Source organism: Cariama cristata, unplaced genomic scaffold (genome assembly GCF_000690535.1).
Source record: "Cariama cristata isolate BGI_N322 unplaced genomic scaffold, ASM69053v1 scaffold38106, whole genome shotgun sequence".
In the NCBI taxonomy this organism is placed as follows: domain Eukaryota; kingdom Metazoa; phylum Chordata; class Aves; order Cariamiformes; family Cariamidae; genus Cariama; species Cariama cristata.
This window is the reverse complement of record NW_009622220.1, coordinates 6,020-27,296: the sequence shown is the minus strand read 5'-3', so window position 1 is coordinate 27,296 and position 21,277 is coordinate 6,020. Positions and strand designations below refer to the sequence as shown.

The following is a 21,277-nucleotide window of genomic DNA, read 5'->3' as shown; positions in this document are numbered from 1 at the left end:
AACCTGCCGTTTTCATTTCACGTCTTAAATGCGCATGAAGGAATTAAACTGCACGAGTGAATAACAGCATTAGTTTCAATTAATTTTTATCCTGGCAACAATAAACTTTAGAAACAAAGCGCTTTTACATCCTTAATTAGTCTTGCTTCCATCTGTAGTCTTTTAAGTGCCTGCTCCTTGATTTAACTTTGTCCCTCCTTCAGAGCCGCCTCCTTTTTCATTCTTTTCCCTTTTTTCTCGTTATCCCTTCCAGACTGCTGCCTGTTTCTTTCCTGCAACCTTTCACCTCCCTTGTCCCTATCTGTCTGCTCTGCTCTGTGCGGTTTATTTCTACTGTATTTTCCCAACATCAACAGCAGTATTGGTTACCATGGCCCTGAGCTATGTGCAGAGGTGGGAAAGCTTCATCCGCCCAAAAGTTCTTACACTTTTGAAGTCTTTCTTTTAGTAGGATCTGAAATGTATCATCTAGAGTGTGTATTAAATGAACAGTATTCCTGAAGGCTTTAGAGCAAGAAAGGCAACACCCTGGAAAATTCTGCAGTCTTTCAGCATTCTCTGCCCTAGGGTTATAGCCCTGGGCACGGAGCTGAATGGAGCTCTTACAACTGCCTTCTGTTTACCTTTTATGGTTAAAATAACAGCTTAGCAAAGAAGCAACTTCATGGAGAAACGATTCAGTGAAATCATCTCAAGCTGTAGCAGCATAGCTAGTTTAATCACCCCTAGAGAGCTGAACAACTGTGAGCACAATGGGACACAAAATCATTTTGTGTGTAAATGAGCATGGCATTGTGATTATTTCACTTTGCATGGGCAAATAGTTTTTACAAGCAGTACTTATGCAGTTAGCTTAGAAAGGCAGAAAAAGATAAGCTGGCTCTGAAAGATCTTGGTGTGTAATGTTTGAAAAACTAAATATTCACATAATTTGGGAATCAGGCTCTATTGATTTTGCCTTCAGCAGGTTCCTGTGTTACTTATTAGAGCAGGGTTATTGCCTGTGCCACTAGTTGGGATGCTGTATCCTGTTGTAGGCAGCTAAAGAGCAAGGATTATTTTACATGGTTTAATAAATGAAGTTTGTTAGTGTTTCTGTGATATTTACCCTTAAGGTTTTAATTTTCACATCAGTATTAGAAAATACGTGCATAAAGACTTTCACTGGATAAATACATTTAGGATTTTGCTTTGTGCATAAAATAAGTACATTACTCAGTGTGATGAATTTTAGCTGCGTTTTACATTAAGAGGAAGGAGCCATTAGAAATAGGGTTACGGTACCTTAAGAAATAGGGGGTATTTATTTTTTTTGAGCAATAGGAGTGTTTTCAGTGCCCTTTATGTAGTGCTTGGCAATTACGCCCCTTGATAATTTGCTCATATGAAAATGATTGAGTTCCACAACTTTGATAAAAACGTAGGATTCATTTTTTTTGATACGAATCCTCTCCAACCAGGGGAAAAGACTGCGTTTTAATTCCCCTTCTCCTCCCCTCCCCCAAAAAACAGTGGCACCCTCAATAAGTATGAAAAGCCATAGAAGTTTGAGAACTATTTTAGCTTTCCAGTGATTTTCTATAATTGTTTTTTCAACACATGCTCTAGCTGAGAGATGCCAAAAGCAGAGGATTGTTCAAAAGGTCCCTCCAGTGAGTAGTATAAATTAAATATCTACTGTGTGAGCATGGCCTCAGTGAGAATCTCAGACTCTTTACAGATCAAGGAATTTACTGGTATACTAACATTAAACAAAATCCTAAGATAGCAGCAGTGTTTAAATATGCACAAATAGATTCAGATCACTTGATCTTTAGCCATCTGTGCATATTTTAAAATTGAAGTCTGTATTTCAAGACAAATGGTTAAATGCAAGACGCGTTTACAGAGGACTGGAAGTCCTTTGATTTCATTTGGAAATTGTAACAAGGGGTGCAGATGAGCCCTAATTAGGCACTTGTTTTGTGAAACTGCATGAGATTTATTTCTAAGGCAGCTCAGTACGGTGCGAGGTCTGTACCTTTATCATTAGTGATAATAGTTGGGGTCTGAACAAAGACAGGGTTGACATTCAGCCTGGATCTTCTGACCCTTTCATTTAAGTGAAGGAGTAGAGAGTGAACATGAGTTTACAGTGCTCTTTGGTAAGAAAAAAATCCCAACCTTTGTCTGTGTTAGCAGACAGATAAGGCAACCACAGATTAGGAAACGTGTCACTAAAATGCTGTAGGTACTTACACACTAAGTTGTTTTTGAAAGTTAGTTCTTTTATTTATCCTATATGACATATTTACTGAAGATTGCCCACAACAGGCTCTTGTGGGAAACAAGAAAGCAACGTTTTCGGTCATGAAAGGATTCAATCACTTTCCTTGAAGGTGGTGCTGTAGTAAAAATGTTAATGCCCAATTTCGCATCGCTGACACAGAAGTCCTAGGACAGAGTTGGTATTTGCTTCGTGTTCAGTGTGGATGTCCGTCCAGCTTCTGAAGAGAAAAGGATGTGGATTCATAATGGGGTGATGTATTTCTGTGCTGTAGATGCAGGAGATTCTTAAGAACTAACCAAGATGAAATACAGTAAATGGAGATGTTGTGATGACTTTGTGAAGCTGTCTAGATGTATTAAGATTTTTCAATCCCGTTCTGTATAGCTGAGAAATTTTTTTAACAAAGAATGTTGCTAATTGTATGTTCATCGAGTGGCGTAGCCAGGCATCTTGTGCAAAATATTGCTAAGAGAAAGGCGAGACCAGCTTTAGATTTCTAAGAAACATTGTCAAAGTAATGTGGGAGAAATGGGAATTCACTTTGCAACGCTGCATGTAAAGTGCTTGTCAGATGTAAGGAAAAGCCTGGATGCTTGGTAGCACGCTTGCAGAACAAAATACCAAGAAAATTAGATTATATTCAGAAATGTCTTCAACTATAATGTTTTGCATATGTTGCTTTACCCATAAGGGGGAGAATAGATGGACATTTTCTTAAACTTTTATAAAAGGTTTTTTTTCTGTTTAACATGTATGCTGTCTATACCGATTTAACTGAAATCTGCTTTGAGACACATGTTTTATGTGGAATAAGCTGTGCTTTTCTTAGAGAAGAGAATTGAGGAATTTTCTTTTGCTATGCTTGTCCTGTTCATTTTTAAGTCATTGCAGTATTTTTTGCTTTGTACATCAGCTGAAGATTTTTGGACTCAACTCAGAAATTTCACTAATTTTCAAATATTTTTAGGGCAGTAAACATTAGGTGGATTGTTGAATTTGTAATTTCACATGCCAGATTGTACAGTACTTTCTAACGCGTCTTGCCATGAAAGCATGGGTCAGTTTATGTATCTTCCTGTTTTCACTGCTTCCAGGTATTAATTGCTTTCAGTTTGAAGGCTTATTAGTTCTTTATGTCTAGTATTAAGGCTTAACCAAAAATTATCCATTTATTTCACAATTATTGAAAATAAACCAGAAAATTGATCTTAGTTTGATGTGAAATTTACTACGTGTATAAACTAAATGCCTTAGGTACTGAGGAAGTCACTAATTTAGAGGTGTCTCGTTACTGAGACAAACTTGCAAAAACCCCTGAATCCCAATTCACAAATTGGTTATTCGTTTGTCAGGGGATATTTCACATCTAACACATAAGCCCGCGACCTTTAATTAGAATTTTGCAGTTTGTTTTATGCCCCTTGAGGCTGACACCTTGAAAAATTTTTTTCTTGATTTCTTATTGCTAATAAGCATCTTTCTCTTCCCCTCTGGTACTTTGAAGAAAATGATGCAAATACACTTAATTACAGTGGTGGCAATAATTTGTTAGCTGAATATGTGATCAGGCAGATGCAAAAATGATCTGATTAGATCTGTGATCACACCGGAAAGAAAGGTAACATACTGCTACATTTAAGAGAAACTGTTCTTTTTTTGCCTTCCCTTTGCAGGAGGGAAGAAGCATGTCCCGTCTGTCTCTAACACGGTCCCCGGTTTCTCCTCTGGCTGCTCAAGGAATTCCTCTTCCAGCTCAACTCACCAAGTCGAACGCTCCCGTGCACATCGATGTAGGAGGACACATGTACACCAGCAGCCTGGCTACCTTGACAAAGTACCCAGACTCCAGGTAAGACCTTGGTGGTTTCAGGCTCGCTGCCCGGTTCTTTTCATTGCATGGAAAGAGGCATGTACCTGTGAGGAATATTTCAATACAAAATACGATTTATTATATATTCACCACTTATGAATAATTCAGTTTTCGATTTATACAGTAACTTCACTGGGGTTCTACAGAAAAAAGAGCCTGTAAAATTTATGTATTATTTAGAAAGTCTATTCATTTTCTCTCTCAACGTCTTCTGCACTTTGCCGATACATTTGAAGCACCTGTTGGTGTGCTGCCCTAGATTATTTCCAACTGTACCAAGCAACTTCTTTCTTTCAGATTCAGGGGGAAAAAAAGATTTTTTTTTCTTCCTTAAGAAAACAGAATGGCTCTGTTACACTGGGACTAATGGATTCTTCTGTTGCCCAGCCAAAATCCTAACCTGAGTGGTAGCTGTGTGCCTCAGTGTCAGTGGTCGTTTCCTTTGGGCAGTGGCCGCCTGACCTGCTCTGTCTGCTTGCAGCTGCAGATGGGATTGAATCTTTGCATGCTCAAAGGTAGCTGATTTGTGCCGGACAGGTTGGTGACACATCTGGCAAGATTTATGTAGATCTGGCCAGTATTATCTCAGAGTAGACTCCAGCTATGCCAAATGATGAATAGATGTGGCATGAGAGTATATTTGTGTATATGACATAGAGTCTCTTTATTATTTGCCTGGCTCCCGGTCCTGGGAGGTACCGGGCACCGTGAAGGCTGGGCGATCCTAGGCAGCATCAGGCTTATGACAGTAGTGTGGAAGGGACCGCTGTGTGAAGGGTTAAAGCAGATTCACTGGAGCAGTACGTTAAGATATAGCTGATTCTGATTTACAGTTATGATCACTAAACCAATTCAGCTTTTCGTCATTTGAACTGCTTATTTTTCAGAAGGCTAAGTGCCTCCTGTGTAACCAAGAAAAGGTGTGGATGTGCAGTGTCAGGGTCCCCAGCGGAACAGTTAAAGGAGGCACTATTGTCTCAGAAGCGAACCAGAGCCCAGGTCAGCAGGTTTCATTGCCAGAGGTTTTGCTACCTGCATGGCCAGTGTTTCCATAAGGGATAGGTGTATTTTTTTGGTATGACCACCAGTGTAAAGCTCTAGCTTCATTTGAAGATTTTTTCCTTTAAAAGAACTAGGGATTTTTGCACAGATTTGGCAGGTTCCCAAGCAATAAATGACATTTATGGAGACACCTTGAAATGCCTCTGATGTCATAAAGCATATGGCTGTGATTTCATTCCAAGGAAAGGGAGCTGTTGAAATTCTCTATGGAAAAGAAACAATTATTGAAATACCTATATTTTATGGTCAGGCCAAAACAATATGATTTTTCTGGACAGTATCTGTTTAATGATGTCTGTGTTGTACTACTTTAATCATAGAGAAGAAATCTGTTCGGTGGGGAGAGATTTATAACAGAGAGGCAGACAAATGCTTCATAGTATAAAAAAATACAGAGAGAATCAGCAGTTGTTATAGAGTAGCACATCTGTTTCCACATTTTAAAATATCTCCGCTGACACTATTTTTAAAATATGCCCCATATCAGACTTACTTAATAAAAGCTTCAGTTATGGAAGCTGTGGGAAAATATATATAAATTCACAAATTTTATTTAAAGATAATATAGAGTACTGATCTAAAACATTTTTTTTTCTATTTGATAAATAACAAAAGCGTATTTCTTCGGATTTTGTACTTTGTTTAAACTGAAAGTACAAAACTGTGACTGACCAGAGCTGACATGCTGCCTGATGTTTTGCTCTGTACTGTCTTTTGTTTGTATTGCTCTGCTATCCTATAAGGCTTGAATGCTTTTTCAGCTGCTCAAACTGCAGTTCTCACTGGAGAAAGAGCTTACAGGATGAGATCTGTAAATCACATAATTTTTAAAGCAAAAGATAACTCTTCACCAGCATCCCAAGTAGGACATATTGCTACATACATTATGAAGCTGGATGAAGGGTACATGTTAATTTATTATTTTTCCCTTTTTTCCTTTTTAAATTTTTTTTTTTTCATTTGTTTTTCTGCAGTGCTGCATAGTAGACTTGGTTAGTTACTCCCCACTGAGTCTGGCCGGCTCTCGTTCCTAGTTAAGGCAAAGTACTTGCAGTTATTTCAGTGGAGATGGTTTGAGCTCCTGATGGTGCTTCACTGCCCTGGTGTGTATCTTCCACAAGGCATGGACTGTCTTCGCAGTGGTCTGGCTGGGAGAGGAATTCCGGGTCTCTCACAGGTGCAGGAGGAAGGAGATAGCTTTTCTGAGCAAGACATCTGGAAATAATGCCAGAGCACTGTTAGCTTATGCTCAGAGATAATATGCATGGCCACATATAGAGGCATGGCTGTACTCATCTGCACACAGGGCTTTCTGGATTATTTTGGACAGCGTGTTAGACTCTTGGTTTAAGTGTCAGTTTAAAAGCTTCAAATCTAAGAAATGAAACAAATTTATAGATTGTATTTCAGCAAAAGATGTAAGCATATGCTGAAATGCTTTGCTAAATCTTAGCTCCAGTCACATAAAATAGTTTGCGCTCACTAAAATTGAAAGCAGTGGGAATAAACTTCCACTCTATTTGTGTTACAATCTCTATTTCTTTCTCTGTGCTCCAAAATGCTAAGTAGGCTTTTCGCTTGTAGTATATACTGTACATGTATGTTTAAGGACACGTACAGATTGTGAGCATGTGTATAAAAACAATCAGGGTATGCATACACAGAGGCATCACATGCTAATGGAAAAACAGAAAAAAAACCAAACATCAGATCACGTTTATACTTCCATAGTATTTTGAGGAGGCCCAATCCTGTTAGGTCCTGACCAGACTCAGTTCACACTGACTTCAATGGGAGGGAAGAGCTCCCAGCAGCTTGCCAGATCAGGCCCAGCTGGAGCAAGTATAGGTATGACCAGTTCCTGCCTATACCTGCTCTCCAGTCACCCCTCTGGTATGATATAAATTACACCTGACAGCAGGCAGCGTGATACATTTCTTATTGTAATTTGTTAGGATTGACTGTGCTCAGCCCACTCGGCTGGCTCTGCTTGGCTGTTCCCAAGTTATGTGGTTGGCTCTAATTCGGGGAGAGAAAGGACCTGATTCGGGAAGTGTTACTCACGTGAGTGGCTGGTGGTGTGAAGTTGGAGGCCAAATCTTGCATTTCAGTGATCCCAGAGTTCTTCCAGAGCAACTTTGACGAAGTCTTTGATGTTGTTTGTATTAGTGCAGCTGCTGTGAGAAAAGCATTTGTCCATTGATTAAATTTACATAAGTAAAGGCTGCCAGATTAGGCATTAAAGGGGGTAGACACCCTCTTTCTAACAAATTTTTTATGGGCTACATAAATTCTCTCATCTAAAAACGAAAAAACTTGAGCAGTGCACAACTGGTGTGCCAAAGGAGAAGAGGGTTAAACAGCCACTGTCAAAGACGGTTTCTAAACCACTCACGCTCACCTGATGCACTACTCTTACATACCTTTCCAGGTGGCTTTTTGAATGAAACACCATTTAAGAAAGCAAGCTTGCCTTTCAGAGGGTGAAAGACAAGGAAAATGAGAAACATATAAAAGAAACTGTTCAACAACAGAGTAATGATGGTGGTCATGGAAAATAATCTCAGAAATAATATTATTAATCCCTCTTCCTGTAGCTACTTGGGGCTGCTTGCCGTGCATACCCAAAATTGCCATTAAAGTTAACAAGCTTTGGAGGTACAAGGAGGCCAGCGTTGTCTTACCTGGATCTGAGGCTCATTTTCAATAGATTATTTTCAGCAAGTTCTCCCACCAAAACTCCCAGCTCTGGTAGTTGTGAGTTACAGGTAGAACGAAAATAAACCTGTTGAATTCGGTCTAGTGGCTCTTACCATCAACATCTTGTTTCTAAAGTAACTGGCTAAGTAGACAAATTATTCATCTCTGAGAGCATTTCCTCTAGAAATTCCATTCATGTTTTCACCCAGAGGACCTCTAAAGCAGCCCCTTCACACATTGACACTTGAATATGGATTTATATGACAGATTGTAAAGGCTGCAAAACCTCTAGCACATCTATGAAGTGAGTTGCAAATTGTATTTATCCAAGGGAGTGAGACAATTCTTACATTCAAAACACAAACCCACACCAAAAGTCCAAGCTCCTAAGGTGCGGTCGGGAATACCCAAAGATGTTGCCTCCAGTCTTACTCCCACTGAACTCAGTGGCAGACGTCTCATTGACTTCAAGTGGAAAAGAACTGGAAGTTCCAAATCCCTCTATACCACAGCAAACCCCAGCTTCTCGATTTCACTGGAAATTTTGGTATCACTTTGAATTTTTGTTAGAAAGCAAAACAAGATTTTTCATCAGAAGCCTGTCCTTTTCGCAGCCCTGAATACTGTTTTTAATTTAGAGAATTGCTGTGAGCTCTTTGTGAGTTGTTCTGCTATAAAAGGTAAATGTATTTACCTTACATTCTTGCTTAATTAGTATTTGTTGTATAACCCTCTCTTAAAGATATGTATGTTCTTTTGTTCCAAATGTATTTATAAAAGCTCACGCTTTCCGTGGCGTTAGACAGGTGACAGAAGCAGGACTAATTTTAGTTGAAGCAGCACTGTCTAGGTGGGAATAGGGTGGGTGCAGAGACCCCGGAGAGCCTCTCCCTGGTAGTTTGTAGCACACCGTGTTTGGGGCCTCTCTGCTCCCAGCCTTCCTTCTGCGGGAAAACGGAGCTTTTTGGCCCTGCAGCCCAAGACACGCTGAGCCAGTGCAGACATAGTGCATGTCCTGATCTCAGCTTTTGGGGCACCTGGGCTTCACCACCCCCTTCTCTGGAAGCTCTGTCCTCCCAAGAAAACCAGTGCAGGCTTTATTAACTGTTTCAGAAACTAATGACCTTAGCTGTTACATAGTAGAGTTTTCTAGGCATATCCCTGCCTCAGTTTTCTCTGAACCCATCCACTTTTTTGGTGATTTACAAAGGAGTCCCCTAATACGTATGCCTTCTCCTCTATGTTTCTTGTCAAAACAAATTGTCATTCTTGTATAGACCCACCTTCAGACAAGCTCTCCTACCAAGCATGACCTTCTGATTCTAGCTACTCAGTAGCTATCTGTAGTTTTTAATTCCCCTACCTTTTCCTCCAGCACCCCCATCTCTCTGGTTGCTGGAGCTCAGCACTGACACCCGAGATCTTCTGCTTCTCCCCGCTTTTCTGCAGGCACACTGGGCTGGACTGAGTTCAGGGGAATGCTCCTCTGCAAGTTTTAGGACCCCTCTGTTGTCCCTGACAGAACATGATTGCTGACCTCATGTAGCCAGGTAACAGTGGTTTTATAAGCTCAAATGCACCTGCTACTGTGATCTACAAGACAGATTTTCCACATCGTCCTTTCCAGTAAGGGATCCAGTGGGTCGTGCTCTGCACTTCTTCGAATGGGAGCAGGGAAATTCTTAATTTGGATGTTTAGGATATATAATTCTCCAGACTTAGCATACTTGAGAACATCTTACATTTCTTGCTCATGTAGGATCAATCCAGTGTCGCTCTTGTAATAACTTATTTGCTAATTTCCCATCAAATCTGTGTATTATTGATGTTATTACCGGAAAACAATGTCCAATTAGCAAATTCTGTCACTTACCCCATGCTGGCAGTTAGGGTGTTGTCCTGGTTTGGCTAAAACCTTAAACAAGGCCTGTACTCTGGACGGGTGAAGTGAAGTGAAGACCAGGTTTGTTCATAACCAGAGATTGTTGGCGGCTGTGAAAGCACAGCACGTTCAAGGGCAAGAACCTGACCTGGAGCAGAAGCAGTGTCAGCTCTCCTGGGCCCCAGCACAGCCTCCTGCCAGCCCCATGCCGCAGCAGTCCTGCATCACCATGGCGTCAGTAGCGTTCATCCTCACAAACCTCTCCATGTCACTGCTGTTCCACACTGCTCACCTACCCCAGCATCTGTATAGTGTCTTGTCCCTCTTCGATCCCTCTCATCCCTGCACACCTGCTAAATGACTCTGTTTTAAGCACAGTGAAGGACATAGGCAAGCTTGTGGCCATGGCACATTACACCCTTTGTAAGGTACCGCTCATACCACCTAGGTCAGTTGTTGAGGTTGAGCTGTTTGTGGGGTGACGCCAGTCTCTGACACTCTGAACTGTTGTATATTACTGAAAAGGCAGAGTTTCTGAGTCAGAGCCAGCAGCCCACGTTCAGGCAGAGTGCTACAAAATGCGCCTGCATGTGAGCTGCAGCACAAAGCTCATTAATTTTAACAGGTATTATGAACTTAAACCATACACAGACTTTAAAGCAAAACACTCAAAGAGGCAGGAGCAAAGTGTTTTCCCTGCACATTACAAACGCTCAGAGATGCAGGTTATGGGCACAGTGTATGAGCACTGCACACCAGCGTGGCAGCTCTGCAGAGAGAGGTGAGCCTGCCAGGGCTCCCTGGAGCTCTGCCGTTGTTTAAAGCAATTGGGTGTATGCTGCAGATGAGAACAAGTAAAGGAGACGAAAACCAGATATTTTGGTTATATGCAGCACCCTTTCTGAATTAACGTAAGAATTTTCATGGAGATTAAAGTAATATTCAGTTTCATTTCATGCACCTGCAATTTAGAGAGAAATCTTTTGAGTTTTTCTTATTTGGTTGTTGACTAGGCAAAACTCTTTTTGGTTTCCAAGGGAATTTTGACCAGCAGAACCCTTAAGGAAAAAGCCCTTAAAAAGTGCCTTTCCCCTTCCTATCCTCTGTCTCCCCTCAGTCTGCCTATGGATGTTGTACTTACTGGAGTGGGAGCTGGAGCAAGCAAAGGAACTCTCATTACCAGGCTGCTGAATCAGATGGTGCAAAATGAACCAGTCTTTCCCCGTCTGCAAAGCCACATATTGCTGTTTTGTACGGGTGCTGTGTGGCTGAGGTCACACAAGTCCATGCAGTGCTTTAGTAAGCTCTGGGAAAGGTGTAAAGCGTTCATTCCTATGGACAGACGTGTGTTGCTGCTAGGACGCATCCAGCCCAGCGCCCAGGCAGCGTGTGGGGCAGAGGAACCCTTTCCTCTTGCATCTGGCCGGAGCCGCCGCTGCAGGAGTCACACCAGTCCCAGGTCTGTGAGCACCCCTGTGCCAGGGGAGGGGCACATGGCTTGGCCTCTGTGGAAAATAAAAATAATCTGTAACAGGGATATAATTACAGCTGGGAATGATGATGTTAGATACCCTGTCTCTAGCTTTCGCAGATGGGGAAAAAGTCCTGGATTCAGGGTCTGGCAGAGCCCATGGAAGCACACCACGATAGCAGATTTCCCCATGTTACCCAGGGCTGTTGTTGCACAGCTGGAGCGGTAGCTTTGGTGGTAAAGGAAAATAGTCCCTGTATCCCTAACCCTTCATTCCAGTGACTTGGGGATACGGGAGGAAAGGAATTTATATGGAAATGGACTCTTCAGACCTGTCTGTGTCCACCTCTCCAGGATCTCCTACTAACTGGCATGTAGGGTGCCACAAGAGAGCTGAGCTGTCTGCTGTGATAAAGATGTTTACTCCTTAGTGGACTTTGTAACTGCTGCCTTCCCAGCACAGCCACTGCCCGGAGACTGCCCACGGGCTCTGGAGAGGAAGGCAGAGTTCACCCTTTGGAGTACAAATATTGCTGTAATTGGGTGCCGTGATTGGGTCGTGTTGATGAATTAATTATTTGTGTGTTTACTTGGAATATTTGATGAAATGTACAAGAAAATACTACCTAGCTAGTCTCTGATGAACACTTTTTCAGAAATTATTGTTTCCTGTACACTTACAGCCTGGGTTGTGTGGAGCTCTAGGCACGAATGGGTATTACAGCATCTAGGAAGAGGCAGACCAAGCTAGTCACAGAGAGAAGGTAGCAAATCGACACTTACCTGACTTACATACAGAAATAAAGTTATGGCTCTGGTGCTATGCCTGGTGCAGGCTGTTCAAAAAACCTGAATTTGAAAAAATTACACATTTCTATCTAGATACTAGCTTGTTTGGCTCAGCTAGTCAAAAGGAAGAACAGGCATCTCCATGCAGCCTGGCTGTGATCAGGAGGGATGTCACTTACGGCCTCTGAGGGGAGTCCAGAAGATGAACATTGAACAGTGTCTCCAGTACCTTTGGTGCAAAACCCAGCTGACCTTGTCTCATTTTCTGCTCTTCCCTTTCTTCTTCTGCAATGATAACACAACTGTAGCAGAGTTACACTTAGCACATTAGTAATTCCCACCCCTCCTGCTTACAACAGGTTGAAAACTAGCCTGGTTTATTAAAACTCACAAAGAGAAGCCAGCAGACAAGGAGACCAAAAATTCAACTTTTTTTTTTTTTAATCAGTCTTTATCACTTTCTGAGGTTAGTTGGTCAAGTACCTTGTCATTTCTTTCATTGCTGCTTTTGCTTACCACTCACCTGACAGGGCACTTTGGTGCTAGCAGCACAATTTATGTATTTTTCAGCAGTCATTTTCAAGGCAAGAATATGAAAAGCACTAGCAGCATATTTTAAGAAGCCACTCCCATAGGATGCTGCAGAAGCAACCTGTCTCCTCCTTTTATGTGCTGCTGGCGGAGGCTGTTTCCTGCCGATGAGCGTGGTGTAAAGTACTGCACCTGTGCTCACATTCACAGGTGTAGCAGCTTTACACTTAAAGCAAAGGGGAATCTCCTTTATTGATTGCTTCTTCATGGGCTCTGTATCCAGCTCCCTGATCGCAAGGAGAGGAGTTATGTAAAGATGCGGATTTGGTAGCTTTGTACTGGAAATTGTGTCCTGAGTTCACAGCTAACCACTGTACAGGTGGAGCAGATGAGGCGTTACCTCTTCATATTTGGTCTTTGAATACACATCAGTGGTGTTTGTCTTTTGATTTATAAACTTTTGATTTATAAAGACCCTGCAATGGCAAGTAGACCTGGTCTGCTTAGGGGGATATTTCATGAACTACTTAGGAAGTTTATAAAACAGACTCCCTAGATTATGAAGCAAGGGGGTATCTGTTTTGTAAGGAACATGTTATGAAATGAATTTGTCTCTAGGCCTAACTTAATTATTTTAATGATCCCACTGGCGGTTGTCGTAGGTGTCATTCTGTGTGTATATTGTGACCTACATGCTTGTGATCATTTATGAAATCTAAGATTTAAAAATACATTGGACCTTATTAATTCCTTGCTTACTTTCATTGAAATAAATGGAGGTGGTTTGGATATTGGTACATTGGACCAAATCTCTCTTCCAGTAAAGTCAATGAGAGTTTTACCATAAACTTAAATGGAAACAAAGTAAGCCCTGTTCTTTTAGAAAATTGGCCTAATAATAAACCTGGCCAAAATAATCAGTAAGGTAAGCCTGTTGACCTCTGTGGAGTTACACCAGGGATATAAACTGATGTGACGTGTGGAAAGGAGTTACGAGAACCTCAGCATTGTAGCAAGATGCTTCTGCTGGGTCTCCACAGTACTCGGTCTCAAAAACATCTGAAGGTGTAAAACCAACAGGCAAATGAAGACAAAGTATCATGCACTTACAGGTGCGTGCACGTACCTTTCCTGGCCAGGTGGCCTTCCCAAAGAGATGACTCCGCTGGTTTTGAAGGAGTTACTCCAAATTTGTTCCTGTATAACTGAAATCAGAATTAATCTATTAATGGGTTAATAAAATCTTTAAGAACAAGGTGCATATTTAAATAGAAGAAATATGCAGGCATGCGAACACAGGATTCATATGTGAAGGCATAAGGGAGGCTGGATCTCTCGAGCACAGAGTAAGGAGATGGTGTGGAGGATGCCCGGCTGTAGCTGACACGGGTCGTGCTGCACGCTGCCGCTAGCCACATTGACTTTGCCAAGTTTCTCTGTTACATGAAATGTAATAAATTGATGAGTATACCTAGTCCTTGCAGCACATCAGATTGTTCCCTTGTGCTGCACTGACATTAAATGCATAATCTGGTGACTGAAACAGGTAAGTATTGTCACTCCCATCCCTGGTATAACTCCATGATACAGTTACACCAGGCTGGTGGCTCTCCTAACCCAATTTGATAGCTGGGAGAAGCTGCAGAGCTGGAATTAAACTCCAGAGTTAAAAACTCACATCTCCATGCTCTGTCCACCAAACTGCCTACTCCTTTACCTCATCTGCTGTGATTAGCATGTACTGCAATCTTTTGATGCTTAAAAAAGAAATGACACCTGTAAACGTTTTAGAGGGGGTTGTTTTTTGTTTTTACCTGATTTGCTGTCACTTGAATCTCTGCCAGGCAGGATGGCTATTAGCTTCGCATGCGTGCACGATTGCATTCCTTATTGATGCAGTCACTGTGATATCTGCCTGCCTGTCAGAACTGGGCACCAGGACAGATAGGCTGAGCAGAGGTATTCCGGTGTTCACCTGTGCTGTGTTGATTTCACTCTACTACAGTATGGTATGCATTCAAAGGCTAAAATTGCTGCTTTTTTATCTGCTGAGGACTACATAAAGCAAAACCCGAAAGGAGTCCTGCACGTGGATGCTGGGAAGCTATTATGCAGCATTTGCACCGTTACTCTTGGTCAGACTCAGAAGGGATCAGTTGGCAAGCATTGGAAACTGAGATTTGCACCGTAAAGCTGAAACGCTGAAGGAATCCCAGTCCAAAGGGCAGGCTCCCGTTACGCCTCTCTCCTAATGGGGTGCAGATGCTACCGGTGCTGCAGGTAATCCGTTTAGATCTGGTAGGCGCTTTTGCAGCAGCAAATCCCTCTCTCTTGAGAAAGCGGACAATGGGAACCAGGGACTCTTTTTAACCTCTTTGGTGTCATACTGTGTTATGCCAACAAGTTGTACCAGTACATTTTACACCAAAGGCTGCAGCTTTGGCATTTGGGGAATGAGTGTGCCTTCTGGGAGACCGCTGCCTAAATTCTGCCGTTGCAAAACTTATGTACAATTTCACAGACAAATTTGGCTAGTGGAACTCCATGGGAACCAGTAGATGACAATAGAGAAGCTGGGTCCTCTCCTTGGGCTGGGGTTGTCTGGGAGGGAATGAGGGCTGAATTTGGGCCAGTAGTACTTAACACTGCTGTTGAATGAGGAAAAAAATTCAATGACCACTTTTTAATCTTACAGAGGAGGGGAAAAATAATCACACATGGATTTGTAACCAGTTCCAAACACATTTTCTCTTCTGTTCACATCCAGTTGTATTCTGTTTGCAGACACGAGGGTTAAAGCAGGGGCCTGCTTCTGCTTTCAGTTAAATCAAAGGATGTTTTGGCCTTGACTTCACTGGGACCAGAATCAAACCCATGACCATAGTATTGTATTTAAGAATGAATCTCTCGCAGTTACATAAAAAAGCCAGGTTCAGCTTTTCAATATCTCATCAGAATCCAACAGTTAACAGTTTTCTTATTATTTTAAAGTTTTTGCCAAGCTTAATTCTGTAGGGCAAATGCCCTCTGTGCAGCAGGTGTATTGCTGTCTCCTTCCTGGGTGTGGGTTCCCTCTCCATAGCCCCTAGACAGGGGCTCCCTCTCTTTTTGGGAACGTGGCTGTGGAGCCGGGCTCTTCCCAGTGCACATGTCGGCGGGTCGCTTCTTCTCTGTCCCTCCTCTCCGGCTGCAGTAACAAAAATCCTACTGGAAATTCCTCTTCGCTTCTGCCTTTCATCTGCCAATGGCTTGGACTCACCAGCAAAAACCGTTACACAAGTCTTCCTATTTGGTGCGGATGTATGGGCTGGGCTTTGGTGGTTGTTTTCCCTTCAAAATTGTTCTTGACATACTCAGTTTCTTTAAGTGAACAGCCAGGAAAAATTATGTTGGGTACAGTTTAATCAAATGTAAGAATAAACAGGAGCATCATTCATTCAATCATTTTAAGTGTGATTGATAAAATACGGATAGAGAGAACTGGATGCAACTTCCCAATCACATACAGGCTTATAGAGAATTATAACCAGTTACAGTCTGCCTGTAACTTCCCGCAATGTCTTTGTGCCAGAGTGAGTGGTGGTGCGAGCTGTACTGGAGGTGTACAGTAGTATAATTGCAGCAGTGTTACATTCTGGGAGTGGGCAAAATTGGTGTAGTTTACTCACTGGAGGACCAAAGGATGGGCTGCAGGAAAAGCAAATAGAGGAAGAATGTAAGATAAGCCCTTTTTTTTTTTCCTTATTATCATTCTCAGCAACAGAAGAGCTTTACCAGTTTAGCAAATTGGCATACCAACGAAATGCCCAAGCAGTGTGGGCAGTTTCTTTTAAGCAGAAAGCTAATTTATGACTACCCAGAGAGGCTGGTATCTTACCTGTTCACAGTAGCGGAGAGGGTCCCGGTACAGCGGAGGCCGGCGTGGGCACCGAGGGTTGCCTGGTGTTCCTGCTCATCCCAGACAGCGCAGTGCTGCAGAAGTCCCAGGCAGCCCATGTCTGGGAACTTTCTCCTGAGGACCAGGAAATAAATAAAAGAATTGTAGGAAAAAGCTGCTCAGCTTTTGCATGTCTGGGATCAGAAGCAAAGGACTGTGGCTTGAGCAGATTAAATATTCTAGCTGTTTACACGAGCAGTGGGTACCAAAGTGAATGTGTTGGCTGTCACCATTGACACTTTATAAAGGGTTGTGCAGCCCTTGAGTATCTGTCCGTCTTTCTCCTGCTGTGTACTGAAATGTCCTGGTTTCACAGCACCCACACATGCAAAGGATGCGGAGGGCCAGACTCGCACCCTGAAAGGCAAATGAGTTACATTTGAAATTTTCTCCACCTTCACTGAGTCCCAGTGGGAGTTTCGCTCTCGACTTCAATGAGTGAGGATTTATCCCATTTATATTAAAATATAACTAGTATCTGCATGTTTTCCAACCTCCCAGTATGCCCAGTTGTACAAGGGTGATGGTAATGGAAGTAATGTCCAGATCTAGTCAGATTTGAAAATCGTAGTGAAAATAATGAGTTAGCTTCCACTTGAAGTTACAGCAAGTAGGTGAGCAGCGAGAGAGCTGGCATTTAGTGCAACTGTGTCCTCATCAGGGCCCTCCTAGCACCATGATGGAGGGGGAAGGGATGGTTAAAGGAATAGCAAGAAGAGGCTTGTAGAGGCAGGAATGTTTGTTTGAATTGTGCATCTTCTCATGTATTAACAACTTAATTCTGTTGAGTGCCCGCAACTCCCACAAAGTTTGAATTGAAATGCAGTTCTTGCAAGGAACCTTTGGGAAACTAGGGAACACTTTGGGAAACTAAGATGCTAGTTTAGGAGTTTGTTTTAAATTACAGAATTTTTGTTCCTGCATTGATTTTCATGATCAAAATTTAGTGTAAATCCTCTGTTGAGAAAACATGAAAGGCCAAGAACCCTCACAGGGCTCAAATCAGAGCAGCAGCAACAATGGCATAATAAAAACATGATACTTTTGCAATACAAATTTGTATTAATATTTTTACACTTCACCAACAATTTAGACAAAAATTCAGTTAGAATGAAGTAAAAGATACAAGAAGAGCAAAAGTAACCTGAACTTTATACTGGAAAAAATGATAGTACTGGAAATTCAGCTAACGTGTTTCTTTGAGTTCAAATGTAAATCCACAATTTAAAATAAAGAGAGGAATTCCCAAATAGCTAGCTATTACCTACAATGTATGAACTTCTGTGCAGTTACCTGGACTTCGGCATATTTCACTGAAAGGATAATATTTAGCTCCTACCATTAACAAGTTCTATGTTCTGCGGGTTCCTATTATATCGTACTATTATTTGGTTACTTTTGTTAAAAATATGCAGGTCAGCCAGACTCTGCCCTTGTCAGTCTCCCCAAGTAGTCACTGCCTGTTAGGAATAGGGGTGGCAGAACTGGCCTCTCTTGGACTACAGTAACTGCAACCTCGCCGCTTGCGTTGGGCTGCCGTGTGTCTGCACACCTGCCGTGGTCAAGGCCTCTGTGCTGGTCATGGTTACTCCAGAGCAGCTCAGCCAGACCAAATGAATGCAAACAGTATGGTTAAGCATCAAAAAATAACGGGAGGCTGTTTGTCACTGTCCCTGTTAGAAGGGAAGAGCAAGCCACGTCAGTGGCGCGTAGGAAACTTTTAACGGAGAAATGCAAATTGCACCTGTATTTGAAAGTTACATTTTTTTTCTTGTTAAGCACAGCAAATGCATTTTGTGACTGATGACTTAAATAAATGTGGTGGGATGCTGATGTGTGTAGTGAATGAGTGCCGTTCTGTCTGTGTGTGTCTACTTAGCCTGCCTATAAATGTGGTTATATGCCGAATGCAATGAAAGGATTCGTAATACAGCAATTAACATACTAGAAACTGTTTGTTTAGTGAAGACTTTTTATAGCTGTTACACACTAAAATATATAAACGCTACTTTAGTAAGGCAAAATAAAATCATTAGCCTGACGGAGGGCTGGATTCTGCCACCGTTACTCATGGCTAAGCAGCGCTTTGCTCCTGAGCTGTTGACTCCCCGTGAGATGCGTGGCATAAGTGGGGCCCTGGGGAACAAACACGCTGCTGATAAATTTGGGATGAGTGGCCAGGGCTGATGCACCTAATCCAGTATCCCAGTGAGGTGAAGGGCTTAGGGTTAATACCCTTGTAAACCTAGTGGGAATGAAAAGCCTGAAAAGGACAGCTCATGGAAGCCTCAGTTCCCTTGGTCACTGGTCTGCTCGTTTTAGTTGTTTGACCACTCCTCCTCCTCCTCCCTCAAGACCTGATGGGATGCTTGGCTGCATGGATGCAGGACCAGGGTGGCTCTTGACTACCAAGAGACACTGGCTTCCCTACCTGGGATTAGTGTTTCCAAGTTCTTGTCTTAACTGCTAATTTATGTATAGGCAATACTGTCTCTAAAAAATAACTGTCGTGTATCAAAATCTAAAAATACGTATCTATTTCCATGTAATTATATATAAAAGTCACCCGCCAAAGCGTCTTCAGTGTGGAGATAGGCTGTTAACAACAGGTGGAAGAGAAAGAGCTGTAGGATCTCTTATCCATACCATGAATGCTTTGTGGTATTTCAGAAATAACAGATAGTTTCCACTTCAGTGGATTTTATTACCTGTTGCTTCAGTGGACTTTAACAGAGAACGGTAAACATAATCGTCCATGCCTTTGTTTTAACTACAAAATCAATTACATACCTAATTTTGCTTTTTAGTGATGGTATGAAAAGAAGGAAAAAAATCCTTTCAGAATTTCCTAAGAATGATTCGGCATGGTAAATGATAATGTTCTTTATGGATTATTGACTTTTAAAAATACATGTTGATACTATATAGACTAGCTCTGATCTATTGCAAAAATAGATATTCTAGCCTGAACAGCAAAATATGAAGTATTAAATCTAGGTAATAGATCCTGCAGTTCCTTCAGGTGCTTAATAGTTAATGAGTGTAATATCCTTCAAAAACACTGCAAAGTGAGCATACGGCTCAAAAGATTCCTGTGGCATTCCAGGATAGTGTTGGAAGGCAGGAACAGGAGGTTGTAAGAACTGGTGATGAATAAACCTGTTACCTTGTGCGCTACCTCCTCCATCTCTCTCTTGAGATCACAGAATCGGTTTGGTTGGAAGAGCCCCCTGGGATCATCGAGTCCAACCTTTGCCCTAACAACGCCATGTCAACTAGACCGTGGCACTAAGTGCCACCTCCAGTCTTTTCTTAAACACCTCCAGGGACGGTGACTCCACCACCTCCCTGGGCAGCCCATTCCAGTGCCTAACGACCCTTTCTGTGAAGCAATGCCTCCTCCTTTCTAGCCTGAACTTCCCCTAGCACAGTTCCAGACTATGAAATCGGACCATACTACTTGATGCTCTTTTCTTGTTAAAAATTGAGGGAGGGCTTTTGGGGCTATGGGCTTTAGTATCTCCATTTTGTTCTTACAGGTCAGTTTTGCACTGGAATATCAGTGGTTGCTCGCTTGTACCATCAGGATTGAAGGGTCCTGGGCTGAGCAATGCCTGTATGGGGCCAGGCAGTGCCCGTAGGACACCGGCATTTGAGGCTGCCCTGCTGAAATGTGGGTGCTCACTCTGGTCTTGTAGGAGTGGTGGAAGAAGGAGTCGGCGGTTGGGGTGGCTCGAGATCATGCGGAGCAGCGACCTGCCTAACACTGCAAGCTTGATGCCTGCACTCCATTTGGGATGGCAAGCTGGTACCTGATCTGGGTGTACTTATGCCAGAAACCCCCTTTGGGGCACCTCTCTGTGTCTTCAGGCACATGAACTGGTCCCAAAGCACATCTGGCTGCTTGGATTTCGTAGTTTGCAGAGCAGCAGTTTATACTCCCAATTTAACTCTCAGACTCTCTCTCTCCCTGCTTTTTCCTATCACTGTACAAATAAAAGATTTAAAAGATGCTTAAAAGAAAATTCTCCCCAGCTGAAACGCCCTCCAAGCCAAGTGTACGCCTGGAGCAATCTGAAGTGGTCAAGATGTTATCTTTGATTACAATGGAAAGTGTGGCAGAGCCGTGAGGGCGAAGCCCGCGCAGAGTTTCTGGAGCGTACCGCAGCCGGGTCGCGTGTGCACAGACCTGGGCTGTGGACGGTGCCTCTCCTTAGCGCTATTTTCCCGTAATTGGAGAAGGGCTTAAAATCACCGGTCAGGTAGCAGGGTGTGAAGGTACAGCATAACCATACAACAGAGCTTTGTTTATGGACTTTCGTGCTAATTATAGCTGAAGTTTTACGTGGAGGCAGATCAGAAAACCTGCTGCAGCCAGACGCAACCTTTAGCCACGTTCCTCGCTGTACGGGGCGTGAGGGAGCATGTGTCCTGGCAGAGACAATGTTTTAACATCTCTCCCTCATAACTACCGTCAGGCCAGAAGGCAGAAGACACCCTTTTGCTGCTGAGCTGGGTTATCCCTGTCCTCCTCTGGCCAGCCCTGCCTGCTTTTTGTACAGGTTGGGTGTTTTAAGGTACCTCCCTGGGGAGAGCAGCTGCAGGTGCTTTCTCCATTACAGTTCGCTTTGCTGGGAACTTGTGCACAAACCCAATCAGTTTGACAGTAAAAATAATGGAAATATGAAAAACAGTACTGTAAAGATCTGGCAGCACTGTCCACTGCGCCTCGTAGACCGTGCTGCTGTGGCGGGGACGCAGCGGTG

General features: G+C 42.6%; 1 protein-coding gene across 1 annotated transcript in view; it reads left to right on the top strand.

The window, feature by feature from the left end:
* Window positions 1-2,500: 2,500 nt before the first annotated feature.
* LOC104163305 (BTB/POZ domain-containing protein KCTD15-like) overlaps window positions 2,501-21,277 on the top strand; it is a gene marked incomplete at its 3' end in the record, with an annotated part of 24,391 nt that continues 5,614 nt past the window's right edge. Inside the window, exons 1-2 of the mRNA XM_009702262.1 lie at window positions 2,501-2,518; window positions 3,943-4,118. Of these exons, the coding sequence (XP_009700564.1) occupies window positions 2,501-2,518; window positions 3,943-4,118 (194 nt within the window). The remainder of the gene's footprint in view (window positions 2,519-3,942; window positions 4,119-21,277) is intronic.